This window comes from Bison bison, unplaced genomic scaffold (assembly GCF_000754665.1).
Source record: "Bison bison bison isolate TAMUID 2011002044 unplaced genomic scaffold, Bison_UMD1.0 scf7180017864153, whole genome shotgun sequence".
NCBI classification, from domain to species: domain Eukaryota; kingdom Metazoa; phylum Chordata; class Mammalia; order Artiodactyla; family Bovidae; genus Bison; species Bison bison.
In genome coordinates this window covers 1,829,651-1,846,989 of record NW_011494725.1, presented here as the reverse complement: position 1 = coordinate 1,846,989, position 17,339 = coordinate 1,829,651, and the positions used below count along the sequence as shown (strand labels likewise).

The following is a 17,339-nucleotide window of genomic DNA, read 5'->3' as shown; positions in this document are numbered from 1 at the left end:
CCGAGGCTCAGAGACCCTGCCCGCATCACAGCTAGTTTCCCAGATGGGGATGCACAGAGTGTGAGGCCAGTGTTTACGCTCTCAGCCATGTGCCCTGCCGTTACACGAGTCAGATAACTTCTGATCCCACTGCAGAGTTTCCCATAACGCAAACACATGTCCACATCCCTACCAACACCTGGGTTCTCCGAGCCTGTCTCTTGGGAAGGCAGCACTGGGGCAGGGAGCAAATCACTTGCAGTGAGAGAAAGAGGGAATGTGGGGGTGTGAGCTGGGATGGGTAGGGACAAAGGGCTCCGTGTGGGAGTGAACGAAGCAAGATGGGAGTGAGTCACTGCACAGTAGAAAACATGCCAAGTCAGGTGCATTGGGAAAAAAATGACCCTCTTCTATGCTGCTGTTCTTTATTAATATACAAGTGCAGAGTCACCCTTGCTTCTGCGTGTGCTCAGGTCTGTGAATGTGTGTGTGTGTTGACAATCCTAGGCTGCAAACATTTGGAAGTAAGGCAGAACCTGGCTGAACAGGGCAGGGGGCAGCAGGAGGACCCCTGCCTTTATCTGTGGGGTCACAAGTGAAGTTCCAACTAGAGGATGTCCGAGCATGTCAGTGTGATGTCCGCTGCTGTGTCAGCTGCACCAGAGCTGGCCAGCCCAGGACTGGGGCTTGCAGCTCCAGGGGCCAGCTGCTGGTCATCAGCTCTACAGGGCCCTGCTTGGGTACCGAGAGATGCGGGCTGCCGCTCCTCAGAAGGCTCATAATCCCAGTCCATTTCCCTCTGTCGGCACAAAATGTTTTTCCACAGATTCCGTCCATCACAGGAGCCAAGAGCAAGCAACCCCACAGGCTTGGGGCTCCCAGGGGAGGTGACGGGGTGGGCCGTCTCTTTAAACAGTGGACAAGACTTCTCTCCTTCCTCTCCAAGGATGCTCTCCCAAGTCCCCTGCCCCCAGCCCCAATCTATCACCCACATTAGTGGATTAACACAGAGCTAGCCACCAGGTCCGAGGGAGGTCCGAGGCAATCGTCTCTGCCTCGCAGGTCTTACCACCTAGCTGGGGAGTCACAGAAAAGGAAAATACAACCAAAAAAACAACACGTACTTAAGCACCAAATGACACAATGCATGCCAATGACTCTGGACTCCAGGGAAAACTTCCTGCATGGATGGATGGGAAAGCAGGACCCAAGGCCTGCAAGCTGCTTCCTGGGACCCCAGGAGGGTTGCTCCAGCTCCTTGGGCCTGAGCTGCCTCTTCCGTACAATGAACATTGGACTACATTAGTGATTCTCAAGGGCAGGAAATGAAACATGAGACACTGGGAGAGTGTTTTACATTACACAGAACATTTGAAGACCAAAGGACACCAAAGGCATCTCCTGGGCTAAAACGGGGGTTTCTGGCAGGCTGGCTCCTCTTGGTCCCTCAGATTCTGAGGGTGACTTGGGTTTACCTGAGCAGAGAATTAGTAGGAGTCAAGTGCCGATGGAGGTGTGGGGGGAGGGCAGGGCCCAGGGAGGACAGTCCTGTCCTGACACCTCACGTGCAGGTGTGCGTGCGTGCGTGTTGGGGGTGGGGGGGGTGGTGGTTCGTGTTCAGCACCAAGGACAGCACCCCACACGCTGGTGCGAAAGACAGTGATGGACCTCCAATATTTCAATCCCTCCTGGGTGGCTCTGTGGTAAAGAATCTGCCCGCCAACGCAGAAGGTGCAGGCTCAGTCCCTGGCTTGGGAAGATACCCTTAAGGAAGAAATGGCAACTCACTCCAGTATTCTTGCCTGGAGAATCCCATGGACAGAGGAGCCTGGCGGGCTACAGTCCATGCAGTCGCAAAGAATCGGACATGACTTAATGATTGAGTGAGTGAGTGAGACAACAGGAAGGCCAGAGGCAGGAGAACAAGAGAGTGGAGACCAGAAGAAAAAGCCTCCTGAGTGGCACCAGAGATGAGTTCAGGAGCAGACGAGGCCACTCCTTTCATTCTGGAACTCTCCTGCCTGTTTGTCCAATCTGTCCCTTCTCTCTCTACCCTGTCTTTGAATTAGGACCCAAAGGCTAGGGAGGAGAGGGAGAGAGTTACTAAAGTCTGTGGCCAAGTACATTTCTCCAGTCTCTCGGCTAATTAACCAGGCTTCCTTCATAGCACAGTCCAGTAAAGAATCTGCCTGCAATGCAGGAGACCCGGATTCGATTCCTGGGTCAGGAAGATCCCCTGGAGAAGGAAACGGCAATCCACTTCAATATTCTTGCCTGGAGAATCCCATGGACAGAGAAGTCTGGGAGGCTACAGTCCATGGGATCACAAGAGTCAGACACGACTTAGTGACTAAACCACGACCACCACCATCAGGATTTAACGCCAACATTGGGACTTCCGTGGCATTCCAAATGTTAAGACTCCATGCTTCTGCTGCAAGGGGCCCAGGTTCAATCCCTGGTCAGGGAACTAAGATCCTACAGGCATGGCCAATAAATAACTAAATAAAAAATTTCAAATGGCAATATTATTAGTACCTATCCTAGACTGGGCTACAGCAGAGGCCACTTCTGGCTGGCTGCCTGTCCAGCATCTGCTGAAGGAATAGGGTCCCACTCAGCTTGCCCCATACCTGTGTGCAGAGAAACGATCCCATCCTCCAAGGCTCCTCACTAGGAGGACTTCGGAACTCCCCAGTCCCCATAGATACCTTCCTTTCCTGCCAGCACCAGACTCAGGACCACAGAAAGGCAGGGAGGAGAGGGCTTGAGTGGTCACCTGGCCCAGGGCTGACCTGGGAGGTCCACAGAGATGTTCCCAGAGTGATGACATGGATGGGGCTGGGGAGAGAGCAGGTGGGTGCCCTCCCCTGCCTCACTAAACAGTTCTGCCCTCTCGGTTTTCTACATGAGATTTCCTTGAAATATTGTGATGAAACAATAGGTTCTATACTTTAAAAATTTTTTAGAGAATTGTAGATTCACATCTCAGAGAAGGCAATGGCACCCCACTCCAGTACTCTTGCCTGGAGAATCCCATGGACAGAGGAGCCTGGTAGGTTACAGTCCATGGGGTCACAAAGAGTCAGACACAACTGAGCAACTTCACTTTCACTTTCACTTCCATGCATTGGAGAAGGAAATGGCAACCCACTCCAGTGTTCTTGCCTGGAGAATCCCAGGGATGGGGGAGCCTGGTGGGCTGCCGTCTATGGGGTCGCACAGAGTTGGACACGACTGAAGCGACTTAGCAGCAGCAGCAGATTCACATCTAGTTGTAAGAAATGTCAATAGAGATTTCATGGCCCCAGTGGCTCAGATGGTAGAGAATCTGCATGCAATGCAGGAGCCCTGGGTCGGGAAGATCCCCTGGAGGAGGGCATGGCAACCCACTCCAGTATTCTTGCCTGGAGAATCCCATGGACAGAGGAGCCTGGCGGGTTACAGTCCACGGGGTCAAAAAAAAGTCAGACACGGCTGAGCGACTAACACAACACACATGTATGTATCCTTTATCCAGTTTCCCCAGTGGGGAAACTTGTAGACGTGTACAGCTCAGTATCACATCCAGGGTACTGACAGCGGTACTGTCAGGAAGCTGAACATTTCCACTGGCATGAGGGTCTTTCCTGCTGTGCTTCTGTACCCACACCCACTTCATCCTGTGCCCTCCCGTAACCATGGAGAACTGCTAACCTGCTCCCCGTTTTTATAAGTGTATTGTTTTGTTGTTGTTTAATCGATAAGTCGTGTCCAACTCTTTGCGACCCCATGGACTGTTAGCCAGCCAGGATCCTCTGTCCATTGGATTCTCCAGGCAAGAACACTGCAGTGGGCTGTCACTTCCTTTTCCACTTGGCATTTTAAGACTGGGATATTAGTGAAATCATGTAGCTTTGGGGGGTTGGCCTTTTTTCACTCTACACAATTCCCTGGAGATTTATCCATGTTGCTGCATGTGTCAACAGTTGATTCCTTTTGACTGCTGAGGACCATAACTTATTTAACTATTCACCTGTTGAAGGACATCTGGGTTGGTTCCAGTTTTGGGCTATGATGAATAAAGCTGTTATAGACATCTGAGTACAGGTTTTTGTGTGAACCTAAGTTTTCATTTCCCTGGGATAAACACTCGGGAATGCAATTGCTGAATCATACGGTACTTGTAGGTTTAGTTTTATGAGAAACTGCCAAACTGTTTTTTAGAATGGCTGTACCATGTAACATCCCCCCCAGCTATGTTTGCGTCATCCAACTTCTCTGTATCTTCACCAACATTCAGCGTTGTCACTTTTTTTTTAATTTTAGCCATTCTGATAGGTGTATAAAGAGCTACAGTGAACATCTTCTTCTGTGCTCATCTGACATCTTTTCAGTTCAGTTCAGTCGTGTCTGAACTGAACGTGTCAGCTTGTGATCTCATGAGCTGCAGCACGCCAGGCTTCCCTGTCCTTCACCAAGTCCCAGAGCTTGCTCAAACTCATGTCTATCGAGTCGGTGATGCCATCCAACCATCTCATCCTCTGTTGTCCCCTTCTCCTCCTGCCTTCAATCTTTCCCAGCATCAAGGTCTTTTCCAATGAGTCAGTTGGTCAAAGTATCAGGTGGTCAAAGTATTGGAGCTTCAGCTTCAGCATCAGTCCTTCCAATGAATATTCAGGATTGATTTCCTTTAGGATGGACTGGTTGGATCTCCTTGCAGTCCAAGGGACTCTCAAGAGTCTTCTCCAACACCAGAGTTCAAAAGCATCAATTCTTTGGTGCTCAGCTTTCTTTATGGTCCAACTTTCACATCCATACATGACTATTGGAAAAACCATACCTTTGACTAGATGGACCTTTGTCAGCAAAGCGATGTCTCTGCTTTTGAAGATGCTGTCTAAGTTTGTCACATATCCTCTTTGGTGAAAAAAGTATCTCTTCGTATATTCTGACCATTTCCTAATTGCACTGTTTTCAATGCTGAGTTTTGAGTGTTCTTCGTATATTCTAGATGTTTGTCCTTTGTCAGATACATGTTTTGCAAAATCTTCTCCCCCTTTGTAATCTGTCTTTTCCGTGCTCTAAAAAGGGTTTTTACCCAGAGCGAGAGTTTTTCATTTTGATGAAGTCCAATTTCACATCTCAGTGTTGATATTTACTGATCATCTTCATTTTTTCACTTTGAAATCTTCGCAATTCTTGGCATGACACATGATTTTTTATTGTAATCAGGACACTTCCATGTTATGTAATGAGACTCTGAATCTCATTTAAATCTTCTGTTTTAGCTGGCTTTCTGTGGTACTACTCTGGCAGGGAAAAGAAGGGCACAGCCTCACGAGCACCAGTGGAGGCAGAAGTCCAGGGGGCACCTGTTACGGCTCAGTGGAGGTGGGAGTCCCAGGGCTCCACGTGGCCCCTACTGACCCTGCCATGGTGGCCTCAGGACCACCGAGCAACAGTGGAAGTCCCAACTCCTTATTAGAACCTCCTCTGACACATCTTAACAGGGACGGGAGAGGCACCTCTATCCCACTGAGTGAAGGTGGGCGTCCAAGCCCCACTCTGCAGGGCCTCCAGTAATACCATGGGGGGAGGCGAGGGGCTTCTTACCAGCCAGCAGGGATGAAAGTCGCAGCTTCCTGCTTGACCTTCACGGACACCACCCTGGTGAGCGGGTTCGGGGGTCTCATTACAGCCCAGAGGAAGGGGAAACCCAGGCTCCCACTGGGTCTCTGCTGGGGGTGAGGACGGGACCACGGTTTTTCCTGTGCTATTAACTTTTCTGTCTTGCTTGGTCCCCCTTTTCCTAGACCTAAGCTTGGAGATAGTAGGCTTTTGTTGGGACTTAAAAAAGAACAATCCGTGTCCACTGGCATTTCTTGGTTACTTGCTTCTTCAGCTTCAAGCCTGGGAGACAGGAGGCAAAAAGGAACCCCAGGGAGGTCACTCCCGCGGCATTTCTCGGGTCCCAAGGTCCCAAGCAGTCTGCCTTCCCTCCACCTTCCAGAATTTTTGGTCTGTTTTACACAGAATGGCCAGGCTTTTAGTTGTACTTAGCAGAAGGAATATAGAAAACGACATCTATTCTATCTTCCCAGAAGTGGAAATTTAGGTCTATATTTTTCACAAAACATTTTGATGTTAAGTCTAGTCATCTCCTCATTTTTTCAGAGGGGAAACTGAGGCTACAGGGAGATGATGTATCTCACCAGTGATGAAATAGCAAGTCAGAGGTACAGGGACAGGGACTCACATCTCCTAGCTCCAGTCAGATGCGGTTACCATGACAGCATGGCCCATCCCTCTACAGATGCCAGCCGCCCCGCAGACAACAGCTCCCTTCCTCTCCGTATTTACAAACGATTGGGCTTTGGATTGCTGCTTTCCACTTGAGAAAGCCTTCTTTCTCTACCCAGACACTAAGTACTCTGAGGGCAGAGACCAGGCCACACGGCTCATCCTGTTTACAGTGGGTGCTCGGTGAATGTTTGCTGACTGTTCTCCCTATAAGAGTTAGTCGTCAATATTGTTGGGTAAGTGTTATACCCTGGTTTCTCCAGATGAACTGGAGCCAGGCGTCACCGCGAGGCTGGGGACAGATGGCATCTTCTGGAAGAGAGAGGCTCACATGCTGAGAGCAGTGGAGGTTCACAGATCACGCTGTGTGAGGGAATGCAGTTCGTACTGATGACGCTCCCAACAAAGCAACCCAAGGCGGAACCTGGGAGCCACCGGTCCTGCCCCGGACTCCTTAGCCCTGCGGTGTAAGTGCCTGTCCCCGCTCCCTCTCGACCCTCCCTTCGAGACACACCCACTGCATCTGCAGTCCAGGTTCCCAGCACGGTGCCCGGCACACAACGAGGAGCTGCTAATTGGATCAGTGAATGAAAAGCAATGCACGAACCATGACAGGAACAAGGATCTTTAGCTCCGAAAGCAGACTTGCCATGATGGACTATGCGGACGGAGGTTAAATAGCCATGGACAAAGGGAATTAAACTGAAACCATCAGCTGGAGTTATGAGGAGGTGGTTTAGGCTGAATCAGAGACACTGTTATCAGTAGAGCTGCCTCACATGCTCTGAGACGCCTTTTGAAGCAGGGAGCTCCCCATGTCTGGGAACCTCCAGCAGCTCAATGGACACACCAGGTAGCGGGTGGAGGTGCCGGGGGGTGGTCCCTGCACTGCAGGGGTCGGATCAGGTGACCTCTGAGCTTTTTCTCATTCTGAGAGCCCACAACCTGAGGGTTCACTGCTCCGGATCTGATGTGGTGGAGATCCGGGAAGAGGAAGTCAGCCTCAGCCCCTGGTGAGTCTCCTCTAGAAGTGGGGCATGTGACAGTCCTTCTAGCCAGTCACCAAACAGTTCTGGCTTCCGCATTTCCGGCAGGTAGTAGCATTATACTATTTAGTGTATTCATGGTTGGGAGGCGCCACAGGACTAGTTCTGGGCAACGGGTTAAGCGTGGAAGCGAGGCGTGTTATACCTCGGTTGGAGTGCTGAATCGCCAATGCAAGACGTGCTCTTTTTTCCCCTGGGCCATAATGACTGGTGAAAATGGCAACTGCTCCACCAAGCTGGGTCCTGAACGGGAGGTTTAAAGTTACTGAGATTCAGGACTGCTTGTTACTGCAGCAGTTCCTGGGCTCTCCTGACTGATACAAGAGGACAGACTACCTGATGGAACACCAGAGAAAATATGATACACGAGGTATACCCTGGGTGGGTTGACACCAGGTCAGCATCTCAGTGGGGCATGAAGACACCTCCGCATTCACCATCCTCACCCCCCACCACTCCGGTAACACCTGGCGCTAACCAGCTCCTCCAGCTTGCTCTCTCCTGCCTCCCTAGCATCCCAACGCTACAGCCAGTGTAAGTCTCTGCTGACGCTGCTTCTTCTCTCTTCCGATTCTTCTCTCTTCCCTTTCATCTCGTCTGACATCCTACCCATTCCTGAAGGCTCAGATCAAGTCTCACGTCCTGCAAGGCATCTCCCTACCCTCGGAGACCAATAGGACCATTACCATTCCTTGGAATGACTGCAGTGTCTGTGGTCAGGGCATCTCTTTGGTGGGAGTGGGGGACGTGTGTGCCTTTAGCTTCTACTCCACAACAGGTAGTGAGCCGGAAGGCTCCAGCTCACGTGTGAGCCGAGCTCACAGCAGGTAATCAAGAGATGCTGAGTGAGCAGAGAGCAGTGCCATGAACCTACACATGGTATTTCTTAATTATCCATAGAAGCTGATTAAAAATCTAGGCACTTTGACTCAGATACCGTTTGTACTAACGAGTTTTTAGACTGACTCTGAACGAGATACTGTAATTCCTGGAGGGCAGCAAGATGGCTGGCAGAAAGCTCCCACCCTTTCCCGTGGGCCAGAGGTAAACGGTACACTTGACATTCACCTCAGCCTACCACCTGTCACCTCCCGGGTCAGAGTCAGTGTGGACGCCTAGGATACACCTAACCTGCAGGTTGGCAGGGCTATCAGGGGAGGTGGAGGAAAGAATAGAGAAATCAGGAAAATCTGGATGCCACTAATGTGAGCCGCTATTTGGTCCCATTTCATGGAGACAGCGGGTGTAAACAGTGAAAGAGGCTTCCAGAGAGGCTGAGAGAGGGCCGTGCAGCTCAGCGTCTCACGTGTAGAAGGGGCACTGGAGCGTGTGCCACACCCAGGTCAATGCCTGGCTCTCCAGACCCCCGGGACAGGGCTCTTTTCACCCCGATGCTCCAATCTGCAGTTGGGCACCACGGTGGAACAGGCGAGTGCCCTTCTCTTCTTCTTTCCAGGAAGTGAGGGGTCATGGGCTCTCAGCCAGGACTCAGGACACATTTCTGACACACCCCCGCCTTTCCCAGGGCTTTGCACAAACCTGTCTGGTAAGATGTGTGCTCATCAGGTTCCCAGCAAAGATCCCGTCCCTTGCTCAACAGCCAGCACTGCGGGCCAACCAGTCCTTCGGTCAGAAAGTCCTTCTCAAGGTCTAATCAGAGGCCCTGCTGCTGTCGTGCATATCAATTTCCCTTCCTTGGCACTTCTGTGCTGATGGAAAAGAGCTATTTGTACCTGATTCCACAATAGCCTTTCCTACACCTTCAGCTTCCTTTCCCGCATGCTAAGTCTCAATCAGAGATGTCGTCTAAATGCACTGGGCTACACGCTCTCAATCCAGGTGCTTTCCTCTAAGTCCTCTCCGGGCACTTCCCCTGTTACAATAAGAGGTGGAAACTTGTATTCCAACCTCCTGAGTAACTGACCAGGTGATGGGCGAGCTCTCTGGGAAAGACACTGCCAGGATGCCAAACAGTCCCCAGCACAGCCCATCCCCAATGGCAGGCAGTTGTTGGGCCTCTTCAGGGCTACACGGAGCCCATTTTTTGTTCCTGACTCTCCGAGACCCCTTCCTCCTATCTCATGGGTCTCTGTCTACCCTGGCTTACTTCTACCACGTGCCTCTGAAAGGGTGCAGAGAAGGCAAGGGTTGGTTTGTTTTCAATTTTTTACATTAATTAAAACAACAAAAAGTAATCCCAGTGCTAAACTAATCCCTAAATGGGGCCTGCCCCTAGCCCCTGTTTTGGCTTGTGGTCTGAGACCCACCACTACACAGCTTCCTGGGCAGAATGCAATGCTTCAGCACCCTCCTGCCAGTCCTACTGTTCTGGGCACAGGTGGCCAAGATGCGGCAGTCAGGGAAAGTGCCAGGGCAGCCAGCCCACCCCAGCTACCTCGATTGAGCTTCAGTGTCCCCCTGAAATTCTTCCCAGGGGGATAGTAGAGCCAACCATCTTCCCACCTCTGAAAGCACAGCACAGTTGCTGCAGCCAGAGGGACAGGGCTGGCAAGGGAATGACTGCATAGACCAGCTCTGAGCCATCGCAGGAATCATTACTGAGCACCCACTGTGCACCAGGCCCTGGGCCAGGAGCGGTCAGGGATGTAGAGGCAGCCCCAGCGCCCAGATCAGGGCTGGCCAGCAGGATGAGGGGCAGGCAGATATTTCCATGGAACATCCCGACCACAGCATGGATTAGTATGAGGCGGAGGGTGTCTGCCTGGGTGAGAGGGTGCAGTGAGGAGGCCAGTGGGTGCTCACGGGGCTAGTAGGTGTCCTGACAAGCTGGTCCAGGACTCCTGCATCTGCTGGACCAGGCTGAAGGGGCTCTTGAGGAACGTCTGGGCAGCACCATGCCATCAGAGCCACGCCCCTCAGAGGCACTTTTCAGTGGGCAGCTCCATCAGGGGGCCACCCCAGGGCAGAGCGCGCAGGGGCCCTGCATCTGGCCAGCTGTGGGGCTTTTCTTGTGATACAGTTCCTTAGAAGATGCTGACCAGCTTCGATCCCTCCACCAGAGGGCGTCAGAAGATGGCTGCAAGGACGTCCCCAGCGGTCCAGTGGTTAAGACTTCCCACCTTCACTAATGGGGTGTGGGTTCTATTCCTGTTTGGGGAACTGAGATGCCACATACCTCACAGTCAAAAAAAATGTTAAAAAGATGGCTGCTTCACGAGGGGACACCAGAGGCTCCTGGAGACGAGGCCCAGAGTGGGTGCAGGCCTGGCAGGAAGATGGACACGAGCCAGCATGGGCCACGGGACACAGGTAACACGAGAGAAGGGGCAGAACCGTGAGGAGGATGGAGGCTGGCCCGACACTGCCGAGCCGCCACGCCAGCTCTGAACACGCTCCTGGGCTGGTGGCAAGAAAGACTCCCATCCTTCCAACACCACTCTACTGTCTGTACCCTTAACAGTGAAGTGAAAGCCGCTCAGTCGTGTCCGACTCTTTGCGACCCCATGGCCTATACAGTCCCTGGAATTCTCTAGGCCAGAATACTCGGGTGGGTAGCCTTTCCCTTCTCCAGGGGATCTTCCCAAACCAGGGATCAAACCGAGGTCTCCCGCATTGCAAGTGGATTCTTTACCACCGGAGCCACAAGGGTACCCTCATTAACTGAGTCACTAATGTCTACAATCAGGCCTTTCATCACCAAACCAAGGTTCTCCTGACTTCAGGAGACCTCATTTCAGTCCAACTCTTGCCTCTCCAGGCACTGCAGCGCAGTGTCCAGCGCCACGGGCCATCCATGAGGGTCAGGCTACGAAGCCTGCCTGCCTTGGGACATCGGGAAGTAAAGCAGGCTTACATTCTGAGAGCCTGTCTCCCCTTCCTGGTGCTCCCCCCTACAATGGACCTATGCTCAGTTCATCCTGACAAGAAAGGACTCAACATAAGCCTTTTACAATTTCTTCTTTAACTTCAGTTGCACTTCATCTTGCATTTCATTCATCCTCTGCTTACCCCAAGCCAATTGTTCAGCTGGGACTGAGGGGCAGCTGGTCCTCACTGTGCCAGGGTACCCCCTTCCCACAAGTCCTGGCCCTGGTGAAGGAGGATGAGAAGGTTGGGTGGCATCACCGACTCAATGGACAGGAGTCTGAGCAAACTCTGGGAGACAGTGAAGGACAAGGAAGCCTGGCGTGCTGCAGTCCATGGGGTTGCAAAGAGTCAGACACAGCTTAGCAACTGAACAACCACAGGCCACATCCCCCACCCACTCTCCTCCAGGCAGGGGGCACCAGCTGTGAAGGGACAGCTCAGCATGAAGGAGGCAGATGAGAAGCGCGTGGGAGGATAACCGTTCTCTTCCGCCTCGAAACACATACGGACTGATGGGAAAATGGGACCAGAGAGGGCAAGTAGGGACAAAACACAAAGGAGAAGGGAACAAAAGGAAGATTCCAGAAACAGACACCTACTAACAGAGAGCTTTTTTTTTGGCCTCTCACTCACCAGCCTCTTATGTCCCCATCCAAGACTTTCAACCCTCCCCTGAAGCCCTCTCTCTAATTCTTGAGTCCTCAAATTCAAGACTACCTTTGCCACTCAAGAGTTAAGGGGATCTTCATGTAGGAAACCCCAGATACTAGTGATCGGTGCCTCTGACATGCCAAGTCTTAGGCCAAGAGCTGGAGGGGCTCAGGAATATAAACAGGGTCCCGGACCAAGCATCAGCAGTCTAGGGAGGGGGACAAAAGACTTCCTCAGAAGGATACGTGTGACAGGAAGACAAGGAAAAGGGCCAAGGACAGGGCAGGCGAGAGACCTGGGGTCAAGTCCCAGCTTGGTCAGGTCATGACATCTCCGTAGACCTAATTTCTTTGTCTGCAGATGGCGTGGAGAAGCTAGGACACTCAGAGGCCATCGAGCCTTATGGTTTCTATACGAGGAAGCTGAGGACAAAAGAGAACTGCCACCGAGTTTGCGGCAGAGCACCTCACCCAGGCGGTATCACGGTGTCCTACTTAAGAATCAGCTGGACACGCATGTGAGAGAGCTGCCCAGAATAGCTGTCCCCCCACACCATGTACAGCAAAGCCCACACCACGTACAGCAAAGCCTGACACCTAAGAAAGACCCAGAACTTTCTCTTAGGACAGACCACCTTCCCTCAGGAGAGAACAGAGGAGAGCTGGTTTCAGCAGCAGCACGGACTGAAGTCAGACATAAGCAAGTGGGCCTGGGCAACGTGTCACCGCAGCCGCTCTGGAACTGGGAGCGAGCTACTACTGAAGTCCGTGCACCTCCTTATCTCTCTGGACAGGCACAGCGTGAGAACAGATGCACGGCGTTTTCAGCCTCCGACTCCACCATCTCCCACAAATAGAATAAGATCTCAACAAGGACAGCTCGACAACCAGCGGGTATGTGGGACCTGGGGGGTTACCAGGGACAGTTCTCAAGGAGCAGGTGCCTCCTTCCCTCCCAGTCATAGGACCCGCTTGGGGGTTCTCTTGGGATCTCACAGGGAAGCAGCAGGGGGCGAAGTAGGGGGCTCCAGCCTGGTCCCAGGACACTGGTTGGCTTCCCTCACCCCCACGGGCTGCCCCTCCAGGTCCTCTGCAAACCTGGAGCAAAAGTTATCTCTGAAGTGCCCCTCCAGCACCAAAACCCTAGGAGACCCATTATTCATAGGCTCCATCACCAGTGCTGATGTGTGAGCCTCCAGTTCACTCATTTCACTGCTGTATAATATTCCACTGTGAGGCTGTAGCATCCATCACTCACTTCACTCCTGTGTTACATTACACTCTAAGGATTATTTATGCATCATTTATCCATTCCCCTCTCAATGGGTCATGAGTGGTTTGCAGATATTTGTATTATAAATAACGCTGCTACTGAAAATAAACCTTATGAACCTATGTGTTCTGGGGAGCGGAGGCTTCACTGTGGGCTGGATATTCAGGGAGAACTTTCCAGATGGCAGACCACACTCCTCGTGTGCCACTTCTTGCTCTCCCCACATCTCCACCTCTCAGGAGCACCAAAGTGAGCAGCCCAGGACCCCAGACAGACATGAGCATAAGCCCCTGCCAGAGCACAGAGTTAGTTCCCTACCTGCTGTGGGGGTGTTCGTCCTCGGGAGAAGGAACAGCTGCTGTCCAGCTGCTCAGTGCAGTCTGCCGTCCACTGCAGGGGAGAAAGGAGTGGTCAGTGATGGCAGGACACACGGGCTCATCCTCACTCTGCCCTGGCCCCCCAGGCAGGGTCCCGCCCTGCTGAAGTATAGCCGTTATAAAATCCTGCTCGGCCACGTCCAATGACAAATCCTTCTCTACCAGCAGGTCCGAGTTGGCATCTCCAAATTCCATGGAGGTGACCCTTTGGCATATGTGTGAGGAAGCAGACTCATTTTCCTTTGCCTAAGCCCACCAATGTGATGAAGATCCAGCTACATTCCAAAGCCAACCAGACACCACCCAGGGTAAACAGGAGTTTTAATAAAACGGCACCATGTTTGACCACCTAACCCTGTTTCAGCCATACCAGCCCCTACTTCAAGAAAGTGAAAACGGCTCAGTTGTGCCCGACTCTTTGCTGAAATACACAGTCCGTGGAATTCTCCAGGCAAGAATACTGGAGTGGGTGGCCTTTTCTTTCTCCAGGGGATCTTCCCAACTCAGGGATCGAACCCAGGTCTCCCGCATTGCAGGCAGATTCTTTACCAGCTGAGCCACAAGGGAAGCCCAAGAATACTAGAGTGGGTAGCCTATCCCTTCTCCAGCGGATTTTCCCGACACATGAATCGAACTGGGGTCTCCTGCATTGCCAGCGGATTCTTTAACCAACTGAGCTATCAGGGAAGCCCTTACAGTGTCAAGGTTGGAGCTAAAGGTGAGGCACGTATGTGGGGATCATCCCGTACACCCAGCCCCTAAATACGGTGAACCTGTGCGCTGACAGGAGGGTACGGCACCAGGGAAGAGCCCCGGACTGGCCGTCAGGAGCCCAGCTCAAGCCCAGTCCCACCACTGACCTCATGAGAGCTCACAGGCCTCTCGTGCGCCCACCGTGGTCTGACCACCAGCAGTGTGATCGTCCCCAGACCCTGCCACACAGTGGGTGTTTGGCCCCACCCTTCACCCGCTCAATCACTCTCTCAGGGCAGGACCTGTCTTCTCCATTTGGACGAGCCCTCCAAGGGAAGTTTAAGAGCCACTGAAATCAACGTTATCTCCCAGGCTCCACTTTGTCACCGATAACATGGGGACAGCAAGACTGGCTGACTCTGCAAAGGTGGGAATGAAGGGCCTTTGTAAGCCATAAAAAATCTGTACATAGGCCTGGTGGTCCAGTGGGGAAGATTCCGCCAGCCAGTGCAGGCGACATGGTTTCAATCCCTGGTCCGGGAAGACCCCACATGCGAAGGGACGACTAAGCCCCTGTGCCTAAAGCCAACGCTCCGCAGTAACAGAAACCACTGCAGTGAGACGCCCGCTCACCGCAACTAGAGAGCAGCCCCAGCTCGTCGCACCTGGAGAAGGCCTGCATGCAGCAGTGAAGACCCAGAGCGGCCATAAATAAATACATCTAAAAAGAAAACCTATGCATAGATCTAGAGTAGTAGTAACAGTACAGCTCGTCCACTGTAATGTGCTATCCAGGTATATGGAGGTGCTTGTACTATTGTCTTAAATGTGAGGTAGGCTCTCCAGCTCATGTCGAACACTGACCTCGACCTACAACCTGTATGAGTCACAAAAACCAGAGGAGCCCAATCTCTGTTTGACATACTTGGTCAGAACTGTGAGTGAGTGTGGATGGCTCAAGGCCATCACCAACCTGAATGTGTAAAACCTTGGCAAGACACACCCTCAAGACTGTGGGTCAAGGATGTGACTTTTGTATAAGAAAGACATTTTATTACAATGCTGATGATACAGGCTGGTACAAGTGTCCTCTACAGCCGTGGTGGCCAATAAATAGGAACCACAGATGTAATTTTAAATGATTAGCCAGATTTAAAGAAGGAAAAGAAAAAGGTAAAATTAAATTTAACAATCCATTTATTTCAATAATTATTTAACATAAAAATGATCAATAAGATATTTTACATACTTCTCTCCATACTGAGATTTTGAAATCTGCTTAGAGCTTGTCAATTAATTTTTTTATTATTTATTTAGCTATTTATTGGCTGTGCCATGTGGCATGTGAGATCTCAGTTCTGGACAAGGGATCAAATCTGTGCCCATTGCATTGGAAGGGCAGAGTCTTAACCACTGGACCACCAGGAAGTCCAGAGCTTGTCAATTTTTCAAGTGCTCAAGAGCCATACATAGCTAGTGTCATACTGGACAGTCCGGCTCAGTTTGAAGGACAGGTAAAGGCCAGGCACCAGTCCCCGAAGAGTGTGCCCTCCAAGCTGCTTTCATCCCTGCTCTGTACTGCAGAGGGGCTGGACCCTGCAGACTCAGGGGCTTCCAGTTGGGTTGGCCCAGTGGCAGACAGGAAGAAGAGAGGGAAGCCCTGAAGTTTCTCCCCCTTCTCTCTGTGCCTCAGGCAGCGTTACCAGCAGCGACTGGGTCTCTGCAAGGCTCCAGCCTCACCAGATAGGCTTCCTGTGCAAGACCTCTAACCCTGTGCTCTGGCAATACCATCTCCACCTGTTCTGCCTCAGGCCTGGAGGAGGCGATGGCTTCCTATGGTTGTTTAGTTTCTCATTTCTTTTATCATCTGGATAATCAACTCCCTGGGTTATATTCCCTCTGTCTAGATACTTGTAGTTTCAAAGCATCTCTGCAAAGATATTTATTAAATTATAGGGGGAAAAAAAAGAAAGAAAATGAGAAGTCCATCAGATACCACCTTAAACCAAGTGATCAAGGATAACATCATCTGTAATAAAACATATACCCACCATGGACTTCCCAGCATAAGGCCCTGAGAAGGGCCATGTCACTCTTGAGGGGTTCTTGCCAAAAATGCAGTGTCAATCAGGCAACCCAAACTGATGAAATTTCCAAAAAATAAATGACCTTCAAAAGTGTCAGGGTTGTAGGGATAAGAAAAGACCACAGGAGTGCCACAGGTTGGAGGAGAATAAGAAAGCAAGACAATTAGATGCAAATTTGGATCTTGGAACAGAAAAAGGACATTAGTAGATACACTGGTGATTTTCGAGTAAAATCTCATTGTACCAACGCTAATTTCTCAGTTTTGATCATTGCACTATGGTTACATAAGATGTTCATATTAGGGAGCAGGCACATTGGAACACCTGTACTATTTTTGTGCATCTGCTATAAGCCAAAAGTAACTTCAAAACAAAAAGTAATCCAGGGACTTCCCTGACAGTCCAGGGCTTAAGATTAAAGATTCCATGCTTCCACTGCAGGTTGGGGAACTTAGTTCTACCCCTGGTCGGGGAACTAAGATCCCACATGCCGCATGGCATGGCAAGAAAAAAAAAGTAATCCATGTATGTATGTATGTGTTTAGATATATATATTTGTGAAATATTTGGACTACTATAAAAACAATCCCTCTGCTTTACTGCTTCCCATACTTGACGGGTATCTCCCTTCCAGGCTGGAGCCTGGCTGAGAGTAGGGAGGATGCTCAAGATGCAGAGTGACTAACAGCCAGGGGAGAACGAGATGCCACACGCCTCGTCCCATCCCAGGACAGCCTTGCAGAGACAGGTTTCCTCCCGTGGGGCATCCCAAACACTTCAACCCCAGCTGCACACTTGCTGACGTGACTCCCCGCAGAACAGTGACCCGAGGGTGGGGGCACCTCCTCCTGGGGTCAGCGTGATCTCTGGCAGGGCAGAGGCAGGCAGCGACACTGGCTGTCCAGACAGGCAGGCACAGAGGGGAGGCTGAGGCTTCTGCACACCACGTGCCGCCTCAGCCCCTGGATGAGACATCTCTGCTTCGACAGAGGTCACCCTCAACTTTATAGCGGCCAACCTTCCTGAGCACCTCTGCTGTGGGACCTGCACCCAGCGCTCCCTTCACAGGAGAGGTGAGATGCCCAGGAACAGTAAGAAAGGGAGGGGGGATGCAAGGCTGAGAA

General features: G+C 51.4%; 1 protein-coding gene across 1 annotated transcript in view; it reads right to left on the bottom strand.

Annotated features, from left to right (window-relative positions):
- CTIF (CBP80/20-dependent translation initiation factor) overlaps positions 1 to 17,339 on the bottom strand; it is a 288,329-nt gene that overhangs the window by 216,579 nt on the left and 54,411 nt on the right. Inside the window, 1 exon segment of the mRNA XM_010840964.1 lies at positions 13,377 to 13,448. Within this exon segment, the coding sequence (XP_010839266.1) occupies positions 13,377 to 13,448 (72 nt within the window).